Raw genomic sequence first — 16584 nt, 5'->3', positions numbered from 1 at the left:
CTTACCACCAAACCCTTAGTATAAAGTTATTTTCCATGGGATTACTTCCATACTAGCCCTTGTGCTGAATTCATTTGTTCATCCAGACTACATTGTTGCAAGTGAATTTAATTCATTTTAGCTGTTGGTTTTAATTATATTTTGATTTCTTAAAAAACAGCAACCATTTTTAACTTTGCCTTAATTTTTGTCAACCGTTTTTCTGCTTGTGAGTAGGCGGAAAGTAATTTTGTTAAATAAATAAAATAATAAAATAAAATAAATATTGGCTACCTGGGAAGACTTCAAGTACCGGTAAGTCTTCCAGGACTTCTTTTACCACATTATGGCTACTATGTGGGGGCAAAGATGCTGAAGTGGAAGCGACTTTTTCTTCTGGACATACTTCGGAACTCAAGTCTATTTGATTACCCTTGGCAATCATCCCACCAGAAGTTAAATGAGTAGATCACTCATCAGTCCCCAACCCGCCTTTCCTAACAGGGAAAATTGGATATCTTCCAGTCTTCCCTTCACTGGCTGAGAGTGGTGCCAGTCCATAATTCCTTTGTGGCTCATGCTAAGATCAGCCCCAGGCTAATTTTGTGCCACACTTGTATTCTGTATGAAACCTTGAATCGGGGTGGAAGGAATGACTAGTGGCTGTAGTTCTCAGGGATGTGCCCAACTTCCTTTCTGCAAAGTCCCCAAAACTCCCCTGAAATAGAACGGCCGTTTTGAAATGCAAAGCTGAAGTGGAAAACTCTGTGTCCCTTTCTGCCTCTCCCTGAAACCTGTGTTTTCTTGGGAGACCTGTGGAAATGGAGTTTTCCACCCAGGACAGGAGGAGGTGTATATGCAAAGCCACATATAATGGGAACCGAACCAAGAATTTCCTCCAGCATGGAGAGCATGCATTTGCTGGAACTGCATTGGCAGTGAATACTCTGGCAGAATGAAACAAGAGAGTTGTTGAAAGAAATCAATAGAACAGTTGAATATCTGACCTTACCTCTAGCCCTGGTGTCTCCAGTCATTTTCCTGGGGTGCTAGTATTGTATTTTGCCCAATATTACATATAAGGAAGCCATTCTAAGCAAAGGGCAGCGTTCACAGTTGCCCAGCTAAAGTGGCGAGTTAAGGCTGCTTCAGGAAATGATATCAGTTGTCTATAGGGGTTGCTTTTAATTGAAATTTGAGGAATATCCAAACCCAATCCCCACTTGAAAAGAATCGTAAGGATGTGTGTTGTGAAAAACCATACTGCATTTTATTTGCATTCTAAAGTAATACCTGATTTAAGAATCTTGAACAATGAACTTCAGCTTACTCAGAATTTCCCCCTTTTGAGTCAGGGTGAGTGGGGGACATGATGCCATTTTAGAGGGTGTAAAATTAGGCTGGCAAGACTCCCATCTCTATTTGCAGCAGGGCCTTTGCAAAGGGGAGGCAATAGTAGTGATGACAGAGGAGGCCTGTACCTACTGAAAGTGCAACTGGGAGGTGGGGCAAAGTAAAAAAAGATGTTGCCTTTACCACCAGCCTGTCTGTTTCTCCTGGAACCTCAGGCCTGTCGTGCAGATGCACTTTAGAGCAGATAATAATATCTGAGGTTTGCAACGATTCCAGGGCTTTTCGGCCGGGGAGTCTATGCTGGTATAGAGAAAAGTATTTTGCTTCATTGGCTGGTGTCTAACCAGAGAAATCTTATTTGGTGAATGGGAGGCATTGCAGCCTGTGGATGAAAGGAGTGACTGTTTGCTGGGCTGGGAAAGTTCAGTTGGGGTGAAGGAGGTGGGGATCACTCCAGTTTCTAAATTGAGAGGTGCTCCAGTCTGCACCAGAAGGCATGCCTAGAAGATGGGCTTGCTATTAACACATGATGTGTGAAGGCTTGTGGGTTTGGCTCGCCAGTGTGGAAGAGGAGCTCTGCACATGAGGAGAGGCCTTCTCTTCCTACCATTACTTCATTTATCACTTGCCCCCAAACCCATACGATAGGGCAGATTATACATTTGAATAAAAATGTGTTCTGGAGGATAGCTATCGAAGACCATTTCCTGGCTAAACACAGATTAAGGTGAAGTTCTGACGAGAATCCCTCGTTGAGAGATATTTGTGTGTGCTTCTCTCTCTGAAAATTTCCAGTTACAGCCTGGAACCACCAGCAGAGAACCTGTTCTGCAGCTATTCCTGGGATTATTCACTTGCTTAGCTTTGAAACACAGACTCCCTGCTTCACCTACTCCTTTGTCTATCCGTGCAGGAGCATATCCTGAGTGGCTTACCCCTCGCCATTCAAATTTGCAAAGAATTTTGCTCCTTCTGTATAGGAGGAGGTTCCCCCATTTCCCTTCCTGCTTCTGGTGCGCAGTGACAGGGCATCCCCATAGCTACTGCTTTGCTTTTGGCTGGGATGATTCCTCTCCCTCTTTTTACCCTCCCTGTCGGTTAACCAAGAGGGAGGGAGAGGAGCTTATAGGGTGACTCAGTGCAATAGACTAGCTGGGCGCAGGGTGTATGCCTTAGACTTTCAGGCTGTTTGGGACTGGACTATAACAACTGCTGAGGGTCCCAAGGCAACGGAGGGGAGAGAAATGAGAGCTTAGACCAGGGGTCAGCAAACTTTTTCAGCAGGGGGCCAGTCCATTCTCCCTCAGACCTTGGGGGGGGCAGACTATTTTTTGGGGGGGGGGATGAATGAATTCCTATGCCCCACAAATAACCCAGAGATGCATTTTAAATAAAAGGACACATTCTACTCACGTAAAAGCACACTGATTCCCAGACTGTCCACGGGCCGGATTTAGAAGGCGATTGGGCCGGATCCGGCCCCCGGGCCTTAGTTTGCCTAATTATGGCTTAGACTGACAAATCGAATTGCATGGACATGGGCTGGGGTTTGTATGGAAAGGCTCTTATTTATTATTGATTTATTTCATAAAATGTATTACGCTACCTGATTGTGAAAAACCTCAAAGCAGTTTACAAAAAGATAAAACAATGAAATCAAGGGGAGAAATATACAACGGTGTTTTTGGACAAAGTGTGAGCTCTGAAGGTGGTGGATGATCAAACTTCACAGATGAGAGGCTGGGGATAAGTTGTTCCTGGAGGCAAGGGACAGTAGATGGGAGAAGTTTAGCCCATCAGTGAGTCTGTGGAAATTTGTGGTTGGTGGACTGTGTACAAATTTTTATTCTACAGAAGGAGGAATGTTGGCAGCAGCTTTTTTCACCTCTGATGTACTAAGGTACTATGATCTCCACCTGCCACAATTTCCATGTCTTATTACAGAAATATTCCAGGTTCAGAAGCCCTACCTTCCTTACTGTCTGGTATCTGTCCTAGAATAATGCAGAAGACTTGACTTTTCTTATCCAGGTCTTTTGTTCCTTTAAAGTTGCACAGCTGTTTCCTACAAGGTATTAATTTGCTGTTTATATTTATTATAAAGAATGCAGGGATGGAGGAGATGGGGAAGTCCAGTGGATGATGAAAAAAAAAAAAAAAAAGACTTCGAAAAATGAATTTTTTCTTGTTTAATTTCTTTTTCTTTCTGTAAAACCGCTTTTGTTGTGTTATTGATGATGGATTTAGATTCTGGAAAAAAGCAATAAAAAAATTTATATAAAAAAAAAATAAAGTTGCACAGCTGTTAAAAGGTTGAGGTGCCAGGAGAGGAAGTGGTGGTCCAGCTCACTGAAAAGATGGTTATCACATTTGCAAAACCTCAGTGCTGTCCAGGTTCCTGAAGCAATTATGTAACACCCCTCTCCCTCTCACACACTGCTTAGAAGGCAGGGTCCTGTTCATTTTAGTGGGGCTTCTACCTGAGAACGTCCGAAAAGATGGATGTACTTAAAATCAATATATTTCCCAATTATCCTGTTCCTGCCTTCTGTAACTGCTTAACTTAGTACATATATTCTTTCTCTTTTTCCCCCCTAGGGACACCCCAAAAATATGACCCAACTTTCAAAGGCCCCATATATGACAGGTAAGAGCAACCTGTTGGTGAAGGTGTGTGATGGTGTTTTGCAAAGCGTGTGTGGAAGGGAACACTGCCAGGGGATGCTGTCTCTTGTTCTGAATTGCCGTCACCCCCACCCGCATTTTGGAAAGTAAGAGGGGCATGCTGCTGTATATGCAAATCCTGCAACCCTAAGACTCAAAATACCAAAATGAAATGATTCTGTGCATAGCTGCTGCATGGGATCTGGCAAGCTTTTGTGTCTTGGTGTGTGGAGGTGGCAAAGGGAGGCCATTCTACCTGTGTACTTTCTTGGCGCTTGCTTCATGGGAGTCAGGATGTTTGCAATGAGACTGGGTTGTTTTCTTGCCTGGACCACTCAGCTTCCATGGAGTCTCTAAGCTGGGGCTCTTCTTCTCTACACTCCTCTGCCTTCTGTCAAAGCTTATTTATTACCTCTTCATTGTAGCACAGGGGACGCAGATGGCACTGTGGGTTAAACCACAGAGCCTAGGACTTGCTGATCAGAAGGTCGGCGGTTTGAATCCCCACAATGGGGTGCACTCCCGTTGCTCGGTCCCTGCTCCTGCCAACCTAGCAGTTCGAAAGCACGTCAAAGTGCAAGTAGATAAATAGGTACCGCTCCGGCAGGAAGGTAAACGGTGTTTCCGTGCGCTGCTCTGGTTCGCCAGAAGCGGCTTAGTCATGCTGGCCACATGACCCGGAAGCTGTATGCCAGCTCCCTTGGCCAATAAAGTGAGATGAGCACCGGAACCCCAGAGTCGGCCACAACTGGACCTAATGGTCAGGGGTCCCTTTACCTTTACCTTTACATTGTTGCACAAATATATTTTGTTTTCTTTTTTATTGTCTGATCTAGAATACAATATTTATAGCCCTATATAATTGCCGTGTTGACATAGGCTGCCACATGGCACACACTGTAAGAGATTCAAACATTTTGGGGTGGTATTGAACTAAGTTTTACTCATAGTAAACCCACTGAAATTAAGGAACGTGACTAAGTTAGGTCCATTAATTTCAATAGGTCTATCTTGAGTAAAACACCTGTCGAATTAATGTTTTGCCGAAATGTCAAATGGTGTTTATAAATTAATCAAATATTTACCTTTTAACTTTACTTTCATGGACCTACATGTGATACGCCGCCTTAAATTGATCAGCTTATAATCACTATTCAGCTTTATTGCCTCATGATGATGGATGTTGTTGTTTTAAAAATGAGTGATTTCTGTTCTGCCTGGGAATATGATGGAGGAGCCTTTCATCAGTTATGGAATTGAAGTGCTAGAATGATCAAAGGTCAAGAGGTCCAGTCCCTTTGCCCAAGAGGCAGGACCATCTGCCCTCCGACCTCCTCCCTCAGATCAAGCCACACAAGCACAATCCAGGCCCCAGCAGCCTTGCCAGGAGAGAGTCACAGGTGACTTGAGCAAAGGCTTCAAACACACATTTTCATCCAGAGGCAAAGAAATGCCCGAGTGGTGGAACGGAAACACAGCTTTGTGTCATAATATACTAGCCCTTCTATCTTGTGGCAGAACTGCCCTGATGGAAACTAAGAGATTGCAAAAATAGACTCTGACTTAAACCCAGTGAAGCTGTTTGTTCGTCTATCTGGATTTACTTTGTTTGCTTTTTCTGTGTTGGTTTCTTTTGACTTAAAGGACTAGGAGAGCTGAGTTTTTACACACGCACACACACCCTCTTTTAAGAACCCGTAGCAGAAAGTAGCAGCAAAAAGCGTATACAGATATCGCTAAAAACAGGAGCATGCACCTTTCTCTCCCCCACAAGGTGAGCTTCTCTTCCTGCCTTTGTACTGCAGTTGAAAGGCACTACTTGTTTCCACTTCAGATATGGAGTTACTTCATTTTGCCCATCCCCCATGCTTCAGGTGTGCTTTCTAAAACTATTTAAATGCTGCTTGTGTCTTTTTATGATTTAAAAGTATATACCAGGGCTAGCATTGAGGGTCAGTATCGCTGGGTACTTGCTCATGCCCCAAATCTTATAATACATAAATACATTTTTCACTTCCAGTAACCTCCTCCTTGTTGCCTTCCCAGTCAAGGAGGAGTCGGTATACTTTAGAAAGTGTTTTAATTCTGGAATTCACCAAATCCGATTCAAATCTGGAAGTCTCAGTGGAAAAACCCCTTTGTTTATCAATTTTGAATGTCTCAAATAATTGGTGATATTGAAACCAATCAACAATACACTCTCTTATTTCCCCCAAGCTTTTTAATTTCAGTTGGTTATTATCCTCCTTTAGGAGTACTTTATACGTTGTCCAGGGTCCCTGAGTATTTTTTCTCTTAACTGCCTTCGCCTCTATTGGCGAGATTGGTTTGATTCAGGGCTTATGAAAATAGAAATAAAATACTGAAGTTGCGAATCTGCTGTGGGGAGAGGGGATCAAGGCATCAAAGCCACCAGACTGTGGGGAACAGAACACAAGCAGAGCATGACGGTTGTATAGCTCTCAATCCTTTTGCTTTCTCCTTCAGGGGTTGCACCGATATCATCTGCTGCATCTTGCTTCTGGTTGCCATTGTGGGCTACATCGCCGTGGGAGTCGTGGGTATGTGTTGTAGAACTCTCCATCTCCCTTTCTCTGGCTCTAGGCAACAGCTGAGTGTTGCTGGTGACCGGGCAAGTAGATGTAGGGTTGCCATATTTTGAAGAGCAAAAAAAGAGGACACATTTGTCGACTTCTTTGTTTAACTATGGATTACTATGATGACTCTCATTTTACATACCCATGAAAAAGTAAAAGTGTCCTGAAAAAAGAGGACATGCGGCAAGAAGGTGCACCGTTATGAAAACGGGGGGTTTAAGCAAATTCTTTTTTGTGTGGAATGCACATCTTCATAGCCATGAATCATAGAATTGTAGAGCTGGAGGGAACATGAGGATCATCTAGTCCAGCGGTTCTCAACCTGTGGGTCCCCAGATATTGTTGGACTACAACTACCATCATCCCTAGCTAGCAAGGCCAGAGCTCAGGGATGATGGGAGTTATAGTTCAACAACATCTGGGGACCCACAAGTTGAGAACCGCTGATCTAGTCCAACCTCCTTTAATGCAGGAATATTTTGCCCAGTGTGGGGCTCAAACCCACATCCCTGAGATTAAGAGTCTCGTGCTCTATCAACTGAACTACCAATGAAACATTCTCTTTTTTAAAACAAAGAAAATAACAACAGCAAACCATGGTTCTTAGGAATCTACATGAGCTGTGGGACTGAATTCATGGTAGGCCATGAAATTGCCCTGATAATATCTTATTGCCTCCTCCCTCTGTCTCTTTTTGGAGGGGTTGCTCATGTAGAATAACATGGTGATGGTGCCTGTGCTGAGTGGTGTCTTAGTTGGCCATATGTTGCCATTTCTCACCCAGGGCTGAGTCGCATGGGTGATATGCGGAACCCCTTTAATATTGTGAGTGGCTGCATGCAGATTTGGGAGACTCTTGACAGAGAGGCAGTTTAACACAGTGGGTGGAGACTTGGACTTGGATTCAAATACCAAGTCACGGCACAGTCTTGAGCAAAATACCTTCTTTCGTAGGTTAACATAGCTCATAAGTTGAAGGATGAAATGTACATGTGAATAACATGTGAAGCAGTTGCTGGGGAAACTGGATGATGTTGCACAATGTGGAGGGGAGCACATTGTCAAGCTCTGGATTTCTGTCTTTTCAGCATGGACACAAGGAGACCCCCGGAAGGTGATCTACCCCACAGATAGCCGTGGGCAGTTCTGTGGCCAGGCCGGAACCCCCAACGAGTAGGTGGCTTAGAAAAATCCTTTGTTATCTGCACGAGTATAGCCAATGAGGCACTTTGTATTACGAGAGAATTTTGCACATGCATCTTCCCTTTCCCGATTGCCTTTCCATGTCATCTCTTCTGGGTAGAAAAGGGACAGCTTCGTTTCTTGCAAGGCCTGCTTGTCTTACTCATGAGGCTACTCGTTTTCCCCCATAATGTGGAATTCTGGAATGTTCTGCGGCATCTAAAGTCCCCCTTGGAATGTTCTTCTGAGTTGACACAGTCAGTTGGGGCCAATTGTGTCACATGCCAGATGGATGTCAGGAAACCCCAAATAGTGGTATTCTAGGCCAAGTGAAACCAGGAATGAAAATCTATGCCTCTACAGCAGTGGTGGGATCATTCTGAACCATGGGCCTAGTTAGGCCCAACCGTTCTCTTGCTTTGGTTCACAAGAGTGTTTTGGGTGAGCCACATCTGACACCAGATATTGGCCCTTTCAAGAGCAAGCTCCTGATACTTCCTTTGCAGCCATGGCTTGAAACACCTCACGCCTGAGGTGATTAGCAGGTGGGCAACCCCACTTGCCCATCAAAGTAACCCATGGAGGATCAGCCATGGTTGATTCCAGCCTTCTGGCCCAAAGGTGTTCCTCACCTCTGCTGTACAGGAAATCTGGTGGGCCTTTCCTCTGACTCTCCTTGTCACCCTCTCCAATGAGGTGGCATTGAATTCAGTGAGGGAGAGGAAGCCAGAGCAGTGTGAGAGGATAGAATAAGGAGAAGTGGCTCCCCCCCCCAGTTGCGTATGAAATTTCAGGGGCAATTACATAAGACGGGGTGTATTTCGGCATTTGCAGACTGCATTCTCCTCCCAGTAGGCAACCACACTGAGTCTTCAGGCAGCATGGGTTACGTGGTGTCACTTCCAGATAGGCCTGAGCTGTGGCAACTTTCATTTTAAGAATTGGTGATGGCTAAGGCTGGTAACCCTTGGCACATGGCTTTGTCTGTGATCCCCAAGCAGTGCTGGCTGGTCTACGTAGAGAATTCTAACCCGTTCAGAAGTGGTTCAGGAGAGTCTGCTGGCATGAGCGATCTCCATCTTCTAGTTCTCCACAGTATGTCAGACTTGCTGAACTTTTGGGACCCGTCTACTGATAGAAACATATGCTGGCTTGGATGTTCTTATGGTCCTTTCTCTGTTTCCAGGAATAAACCTTTCTTGTTCTACTTCAACATCGTGAAATGTGCCAGCCCTTTGGTGCTGTTGGAGTTTCAGTGTCCCACCACACAGGTAAAGTTTCTCTCCTTGTCAATACCTTTGTCCCAGAGAGGTCAGAATTGCAAGAGCTTTGCGCTCGTCTGCATAGGACAAAACTTCATGGACAACAAGGAAGGTGGATTGCTTTTGCTCAATGATATCTGGATATAGACAGGCTGATGTGTCATGTTGCCCAGTAAAGTGCATGGGGAGAGAGTCAGAGCAAGGATGGCTTATGTCCTCTCTTGGTCACATTGGGGAAATGGGAAGGGAGGGCAGGGACTTCAAAGAGCAGCTGCCCAGAGAAAGAAAGAAAGCAGTTTTGAACAATCTATCCTGGTTGAATGGGTGATGTTTGCCTTTTCTTTGAAGTCCCTGAAGCTGTTTGCTGCCTCCCTCTGAGAGATGTCAGCTTCTCACTAGAACCCCACCACAAGTGCACATGGAATCAGTAAAATTAAAAGGATGTAAATCTGTGACCTGTCACAGAGGTTGTGCTCTTCATGTTGAAACAGCCTCAGTTTAATGTGATGCAGGGATGTATGAATGTGTGTGTGTGTAGGTCAGAATAACAATTATTATTATTATTATTATTATTATTATTATTATTATTATTATCTGTATATCACCCTTCATCCAAAGATCACAGAGTGGTTCACAAGATTAAAATGCAAAATGAGAACTCAAAATACCTAATAAGACAAAAACAGAAACAAACCAATGACCCAGCCTCCCACAAACACATTTAAAAGGTCACAGAATTGTTCATTAGCGAAAGGCCTGGTTATAGAGAAATATTTTAGCCTTGCGCCTAAAGAGATGTAATGAAGGTGCTAGGTGAGCCTTCCTGGGGAGAGCGTTCCAAAAGTGCGGAGCCACTGCAGAAAAGGCCCGTTCTCATGTTGCTGCCCTCTGGACTTTTGCGGAGGAGGCATGCGAAGAAGGGCCTTAGAAGATGATCTCAGGGTCCAGGTAGGTTCATATGGAGAAAGGCAGTCCTTTAGGTATTGCAGGCCCTTGAGGCATTTAAGGCTTTATAGGTCAAAAGCAGCACTTTGAATTGGGCCCAGAAACTGATTGGCAGCCAGTGGAGTCGGGCCAGGATCAGTTTAATATGCTCGAACTGTTTTGCCCCGGTGAGCTACCCGGCCACTGAATTCTGCACCCGATGAAGTTTCAGGGGCAGCCCCATGTATGTGTTGCAGTAATCTATTATTCTCTTGATTTTACCATTGCCGTACTCTTCTTTAGTTCTCCCTTGCTATCAGAGTATCAAGTCAGATACACCCTGGGCTAGGTGTTCCAGACTTTAATTTGAATGTGGAAAACTGCTTTAAAAGTCCTGTATTAAAAGAGAGATAGTGAAGCCTTGTTTGGTGAATAATACATTGGTACAGAAGCGTGCCGTTATGTTTCAAGACGCTGTTTATTAAAAAGTCTTCAAAAGAGAGCATGCTTGTTAGAATGGGAGGCATTTACAGTATTTATGAAATGGTCAGGATATTCAGGGTTTGACATGGTTTTCAATTGAGTGAGGTCTACCACACTGTAATGATTCTCTTTTTCTTAGGTTGTTTTGGTTTTTTCCAGTATAAGGTTACTTTAAAATGTGGCAACTGTTATAGGTAATATAATCAAAATTATTTATACTGGGGGGATGTTGTCTTTACCGAGGTGGTTTAGCAATGCTGTTATGGGTTCTGGATCGATAGAATATCCTGCAGTTTTATTTATGTGATCTGATGTTTGTACCCAGTAATTCTTTATATTTTACGGCAAATCTGCATATGGAAATAAGATCTCACTCTGTCACAGTTTTCTTGACACGTTTAGAGTGTGGTGAGGACGTGTGATGTAGCTTTGTTGGCAGTAAATACCACCTGGTGTATAATTTAGATGTTAGTTTCTGGATAATGAGTGAGGAGGCAGTGAGAAACTTTATTTACAGATGCCAAGCACCACTGTAAGTTTGCATTAGCATGTGTTAGTAATCTTCTCTGTTGCTGGAAATATATTAGACTAGGAGCCAATGCCTTTTACCTGTGGTAGACATCTGGAAGTGGTCAATGATTTTGAAAGAGGTGTTTGAAATTATCAGTTGAATTACTCACGTAGTAATTAACACCATGGATATTATCATTTGGTTACATTGAACATTTGATAACTAAAAGGAAAGAAGAACTGGTGTCAAACGTAACTATTATGGCCAGAATAGATCTATACCACAAGGTCCACAATCGAAAGATGGGTTGAATAAGGTCTGCAGCACATATATGGTAAAACTCTTGCATCAGCTCGTTTCAAGAAGACAAGAAAGGCTGGCTGACCTAAGAAGTTTTGTGTTAAATTGGAATTCATTTGTTCAGTACTCTTTTTCAGAAAATGTAAAATGTTTACAGTCTTGATACAATGTTATAGTATTATTTATATCCTGCCTTTTACCCAGACTTGGGACTATTGACGATTCTGTTATTTTATGTATGGTACACAATTTATTATACAATTCTAGATCAAAAAAACCACACTGAGATACCTTTTCAGTCAGTTAAAAGTTGATCTAACCAATTCATTAATTTAGCACTGCAGTCCTGGTTCAAATAAATTATATCGTTTGTAGTTGTCCCTTAAGGAATCCATCATATAAGGGTTCTCAAGAGAAGACACGAATAATTTTCCCCAGTAGTGGGGCCAAGGTTATGATGCTAGATGAAAGAAAAACAAAGGAATGTGGGGTGGTCCAGGACAACTGCACATTAGAGACAAAACAGAGGAAAATGGGGAAAGGTAACATTGGGATGGAGTCAAAATGAAAGAATTAGGAAGCATTACTGTATTTTAATATTTTGTTGGAAGCCACCCAGAGTGGCTGGGGAAGCCCAGCCAGATGGGCGGGGTATAAATAAATTAATAATAATAATAATAATAATAATAATGGGTGAAAAAACAAAAACAAAATGCCCTATGTGAACAAAACTGCCAAATACACTGGTACCTTGGTTTTCGAACAGCTTAGTTCTTGAACTACTTGGAGCCCGAACACTTCAAACCTGGAAATGAGTATTCTGGTTTTCGAACTTTTTTGGGAAGCTGAACGTGCTCTGTTCTGAGTAAAACTTCCAGTTTGAGTTCCACACTTCCGTTTTCCGAGTACGGGAAGGCAGGCCGGGCAGCAAGCGAGCAGGCACCTGCCACCCTCCAGCGCTGGGTCTCTCCATCACCACAGCAACCACCCCTTCCTCCAGCTCCAGAGGCCCCGGTGCTGAGTGAGGGAAGGCTGAACAGGGGCGGCAAGTGAGCAGGCAGGGGTTGTCGCCGCCACCCCTCCGCCTGCTCCTTGCAAGTGGGAGTGGGATCAGGCTGCTCCGCTACGCAGCGTTGATGCTTGCATGGGAAAAGGAGCTGGATCGAGGCTGCTCAGCTGGGGAGGTGCAGGCTCCATCACACTTTCCATTGAGGGGTTCGCGGCTGCACTCCCCTCAAGGGAGAAGTTTAAAGGAGCCCCTGCACCACCTGTTTTGCATTACTTTCTCTGGGAAAGCGTGCCTTGGTTTTGGAATGCTTTGGTTTTGGAACAGACTTCCAGAACCGATTAAGTTTGAGAACCAAGGTACCACTGTAATGTAGAGATTTGTCACTGCTGCTGGGAATTGGAACCTGCTAGATAAGTTGTGTCTGAATTGAGACACTAAATTGCTGTGCTTCTTGCGACTGTTTCAGATCTGTGTTGAAAAGTGCCCAGATCGGTACCTCACCTACCTGCAGGCCTCAACAGGTGGCGCAGCCAGCGAGGAACTCAAATACTATGAGCAATTTTGTGTCCCAGAATTTAAAAACCGGAAGAAGGTGAGTGAGCATTACGGATGCATAATGGCTAGGAACTAGTTCAGACTTAAGGGTGATCTTCCGTTCTGCTTTTGGCTTTGCTTTCCTGGGAGGTTCTCCTCCTTTGGGCAGGAATAACCTGTTCCTTTCCCCCCTCTCTCAGGCCCTGAGTGCACCTGAAGTTTTGAAAGATGATCTGTGCCCAGCCATGCTCACTCCAAGCAAACCCTGTAAGTCTGTCCGAGGGAGCAAACCAGTGGGGGAAAGCCTAGGGATTTTATTAATGGTTTCTTGAACAGCTCAGTAGTCAGTCTTAATGCAGCTGAAGCTTTCAGTGGCTGTGACTCCCAGCCACTTCCATTGTCAGAAAGAGCCTCCCCTTAGCCTTTCCATTGAGACTTCTTATCTGGGAGTATGGGAATCTGAAATTTGAAAACAATAAGCTTCTGAGCAACCAGCCCACTTGTTCTGGGCTAGAGCAGAGCCTCAGACCCAGCATATATTATCCCCCACTTCATGCACTAAACAGTTGTTATCTCTATTGTTGGCATGAAGGCCATAATCCTCATAGACCTTGCCAACTCTCCAGGGGGAAAAATGGCCTGGCTGTTTTTAGTTTCGTTTTAACCCCTGATCCAGTTGCCAGAGGTTTTTTGGGATAGAAAGCCAAAAATTTGGGATGGCTGTCAGCTTTTTTCTAGCAAAGCTATTCAGTTTCTATAACTATTTGAATGGAAGTAACCATCACTTTCACCTTTAGTACACTCTACATATACACTAGAGTACAAGATAGTTGACTTCAGACCTTGCACACCATTTCAGACATGGCTGCAATAAAGACTGTGGGGTTCATGTGTGTTGTTCCTTTGCTGCTGCCTCCCCCACCAGGCTTTATTTACCCAATGTAGTGGCTTTAGGGGTTGCTTGTGCGTAAGTTACCGCCGCTCTGGGCTAGGTTGCCTGGTTAAACCGTTTCTGTCTGGGCAGCCATCCACTCCGTGGCTATTCAGTCGCTAGCAGAATCCGTCAGTGGGCGTTTCTTGAACCTCTTCCAGCAAAGAAGTTCTTTGATGCCAAGTCGCCGCCTACTTTCCCTGCGCGGAAGTCTTCTGCGCAGGGTGGGTGTGGGCAGCGGAGGACCTGTGCTCTCCTCGCTGGTCTCCTGCGAAGAGTCCTGGAGCCTCCTCTCTGCTTCCCCCATTGGCCCCCCTCTATCCCTGGTGTTGCGCTGATTTTCTTCCCCAGCTGGAGACCTGCCTCTCTCTCTGCTTGGCCCCTCTCCAGCATCGCTGTGGAGCCTCGCCTCCTCCTCCTCTAGTTCCGATGGCAGTTCCCTGACACCCAAGGTGAAGAAAGGCAGAGCAACCTGGCGATGTGGCACCCACAGTTGTGGGAATTGCACTTGTGCCCATTTCCTTCTGTGGCCCCGCCTCCTGACCTACCACCCAAATTTTTGAAATTAAAAGTTGGCTATCATACGTGATCCCTGAACCCACACCCAAGCAGGTTGGCTTGGTGTGAATTTTGAATATCAACCCCCTCTCTAAGAAAACTGAATTAATTCTGAAGGATCATAAGAAAGCAGAAATAGATATTTGGGTTGGGTAGAAAGGTTATATTTTTTCCCCAGTGACGTCTGGGAATACTAGGTCGGGAACTCCTTGCTGGCTCCCCCCACCCCCAGGGCTTGACTTTGCTTGTGAGCTGCACCCTTTGTGGGGATGAGGGAGAGCTGTGAGCCAGGCAAGAGGATTTGAACATGAAGGACAGCCTCAGCTGCACAAGGAGAAAAGGAAGTAATCTGATTACACCTGTCCCTCTGACTCATTTTGAATGTCTGTGGCAAATAAAGCATCTATTAAATCACAACAAAGTTCGAAACAAGTCTTCTGGATAGTCATATGCATTACAAACACTTGGATGGGAGAGGCCTTGGGGTGCTGATTACTCAGTGAGTTGTCAGTTAACTCTTGGGTGTTGGGGCAAGGGGTGGAGATGCAATGATCTATAAAGAGGTCTTGTTCTACACCAAGTATCCTGACACCAACTCAGTATATGGTGAGTGGAGCCCTGGTTCCTATAGTAGGTTGAGGGAGGTCACTCCAAGCATCAGATGAAATCGCTAAGCATGCATAAGGATTTAGCCAATTTGCAACCCCCACTTGGCCTCTTCAGTTGCCAAATCTCACTCTTACCTGCTTGAAAGCAGCTTGGGGTGTGGGTGTGTGTTGTAGTTTTCCTCTCGGTCCGCTGATTATAGAGGGTCTTTTAAGCAGAGAACAAGGGGAGGGGGTGCGTACTAGTCTTCCTGCTGCTTAGATCTCTCTTACATGTTGTGATCCTTAGTGGCTCGCAGATGTCTACCTGCAGTCAGCTCGAAGAAAGGGGTCATCATGGTTGGGAACAAGACCACCTTTAATGACGGAAAAGGACATGAGAGGAATGTGACGGAACTTCTGGAAGGGGCCAAGTGAGTCTTAAGTGTGTGTGTTGGGTGGTGATGAGCAGAAAGGGGCTTTGTAGACCTTGTTATTCCAAATTTGACCAAAGAATACTTTTTGCCGACTTTGCTTAAATTACTTGCGTTATTCTGGTTGTTCAGCCTGGTCCCCAGTAATTTGTAGTTTTCTTGTTCTAGTTCTTTTCATCACACGTGGCAGAAACTGGGACATTAGAAAAACCAGGGTTGTGTTGAGACAACAGATGGGGCTGGCGGGGGTTGTAGAGGAAAAGGTGGGGTATGTGCTGAGAAGACCCCCATCTGACTACTCCTCTAATCTGTTAGGGGAAATCACATGCTATCTTCCACCTTAAAAATGTAAAGGTAAAGGACCCCTGACTGTTAGGTCCAGTCGCAGACAACTCTGAGGTTGTGCGCTCAGCTCGCTCTATAAGCCGAGGGAGCCGGCATTTGTCTGCAGACAGTTTTTCTGGATCTTGTGGCCAGCATGACTAAGCTGCTTCTGGCAAAACCTATTTATCTACTTGCACGTTTATGTGCCTTTGAACTGCTAGGTTGGCAGGACCTGGGACCGAGCAATGGGAGCTCACCCCGTTGCGGGGATTCGAACTGCCGACCTTCTGATCGGCAAGCCCAAGAGGCTCAGTGGTTTAGACCACCGCGCCACCCGTGTCCCACCTTACCCTGGCCAAAAAAAGGCTCCACTTCTTCCAGGAGACTTGCTATATTCCGTGTTCTCTGGCAGCTACAAGGATTTTCCAATTCCTTTTCTGGGATGCTTCAAACGCTTTTCAGGCCTTGAGATATAGAACCTTAATGTGCTGCATATATGGAACTGCCCTCTGCTTGTCAACCATCCTTCTCCCCATGCAAAGGGAAATCCTGTGCTCACAATTGTTGAGTCTCTCAGCAGAAGTGAAGTTCCTGCAGTGTCAGTGAGCAGTTAGTGCTCTACCTAACACCAGACTCTGCAGCTTTCTTATCTCAAATAAAGCTCCCAGTATGTATCTGAATAAAAGGGACGCGGGTGGCGCTGTGGGTAAAAGCCTCAGCGCCTAGGGCTTGCCGATCGAAAGGTCAGCGGTTCGAATCCCCGCGGCGGGGTGCGCTCCCGCTGCTCGGTCCCAGCGCCTGCCAACCTAGCAGTTCGAAAGCACCCCCGGGTGCAAGTAGATAAATAGGGACCGCTTACCAGCGGGAAGGTAAACGGCGTTCCGTGTGCTGCGCTGGCTCGCCAGATGCAGCTTTGTCATGCTGGCCACATGACCCGGAAGTGTCTGCGGACAGC

At 45.2% G+C, this 16584-nt stretch overlaps 1 protein-coding gene across 5 annotated transcripts in view; it reads left to right on the top strand.

The window, feature by feature from the left end:
• Positions 1-16584, top strand: part of SLC44A2 (solute carrier family 44 member 2) — a 56403-nt gene that overhangs the window by 19054 nt on the left and 20765 nt on the right. For all 5 annotated transcript variants that reach the window (XM_053370740.1, XM_053370737.1, XM_053370739.1 and 2 more), the window contains exons 2-8: positions 3931-3979; positions 6484-6557; positions 7682-7766; positions 8962-9046; positions 12731-12856; positions 12999-13065; positions 15182-15305. In XM_053370740.1, coding sequence (XP_053226715.1) covers positions 3931-3979; positions 6484-6557; positions 7682-7766; positions 8962-9046; positions 12731-12856; positions 12999-13065; positions 15182-15305 — 610 coding nt within the window. The remainder of the gene's footprint in view (positions 1-3930; positions 3980-6483; positions 6558-7681; positions 7767-8961; positions 9047-12730; positions 12857-12998; positions 13066-15181; positions 15306-16584) is intronic.

This window comes from Podarcis raffonei, chromosome 17 (assembly GCF_027172205.1).
Source record: "Podarcis raffonei isolate rPodRaf1 chromosome 17, rPodRaf1.pri, whole genome shotgun sequence".
In the NCBI taxonomy this organism is placed as follows: Eukaryota; Metazoa; Chordata; class Lepidosauria; order Squamata; family Lacertidae; genus Podarcis; species Podarcis raffonei.
This window is presented reverse-complemented; position numbering and strand designations above follow the sequence as displayed.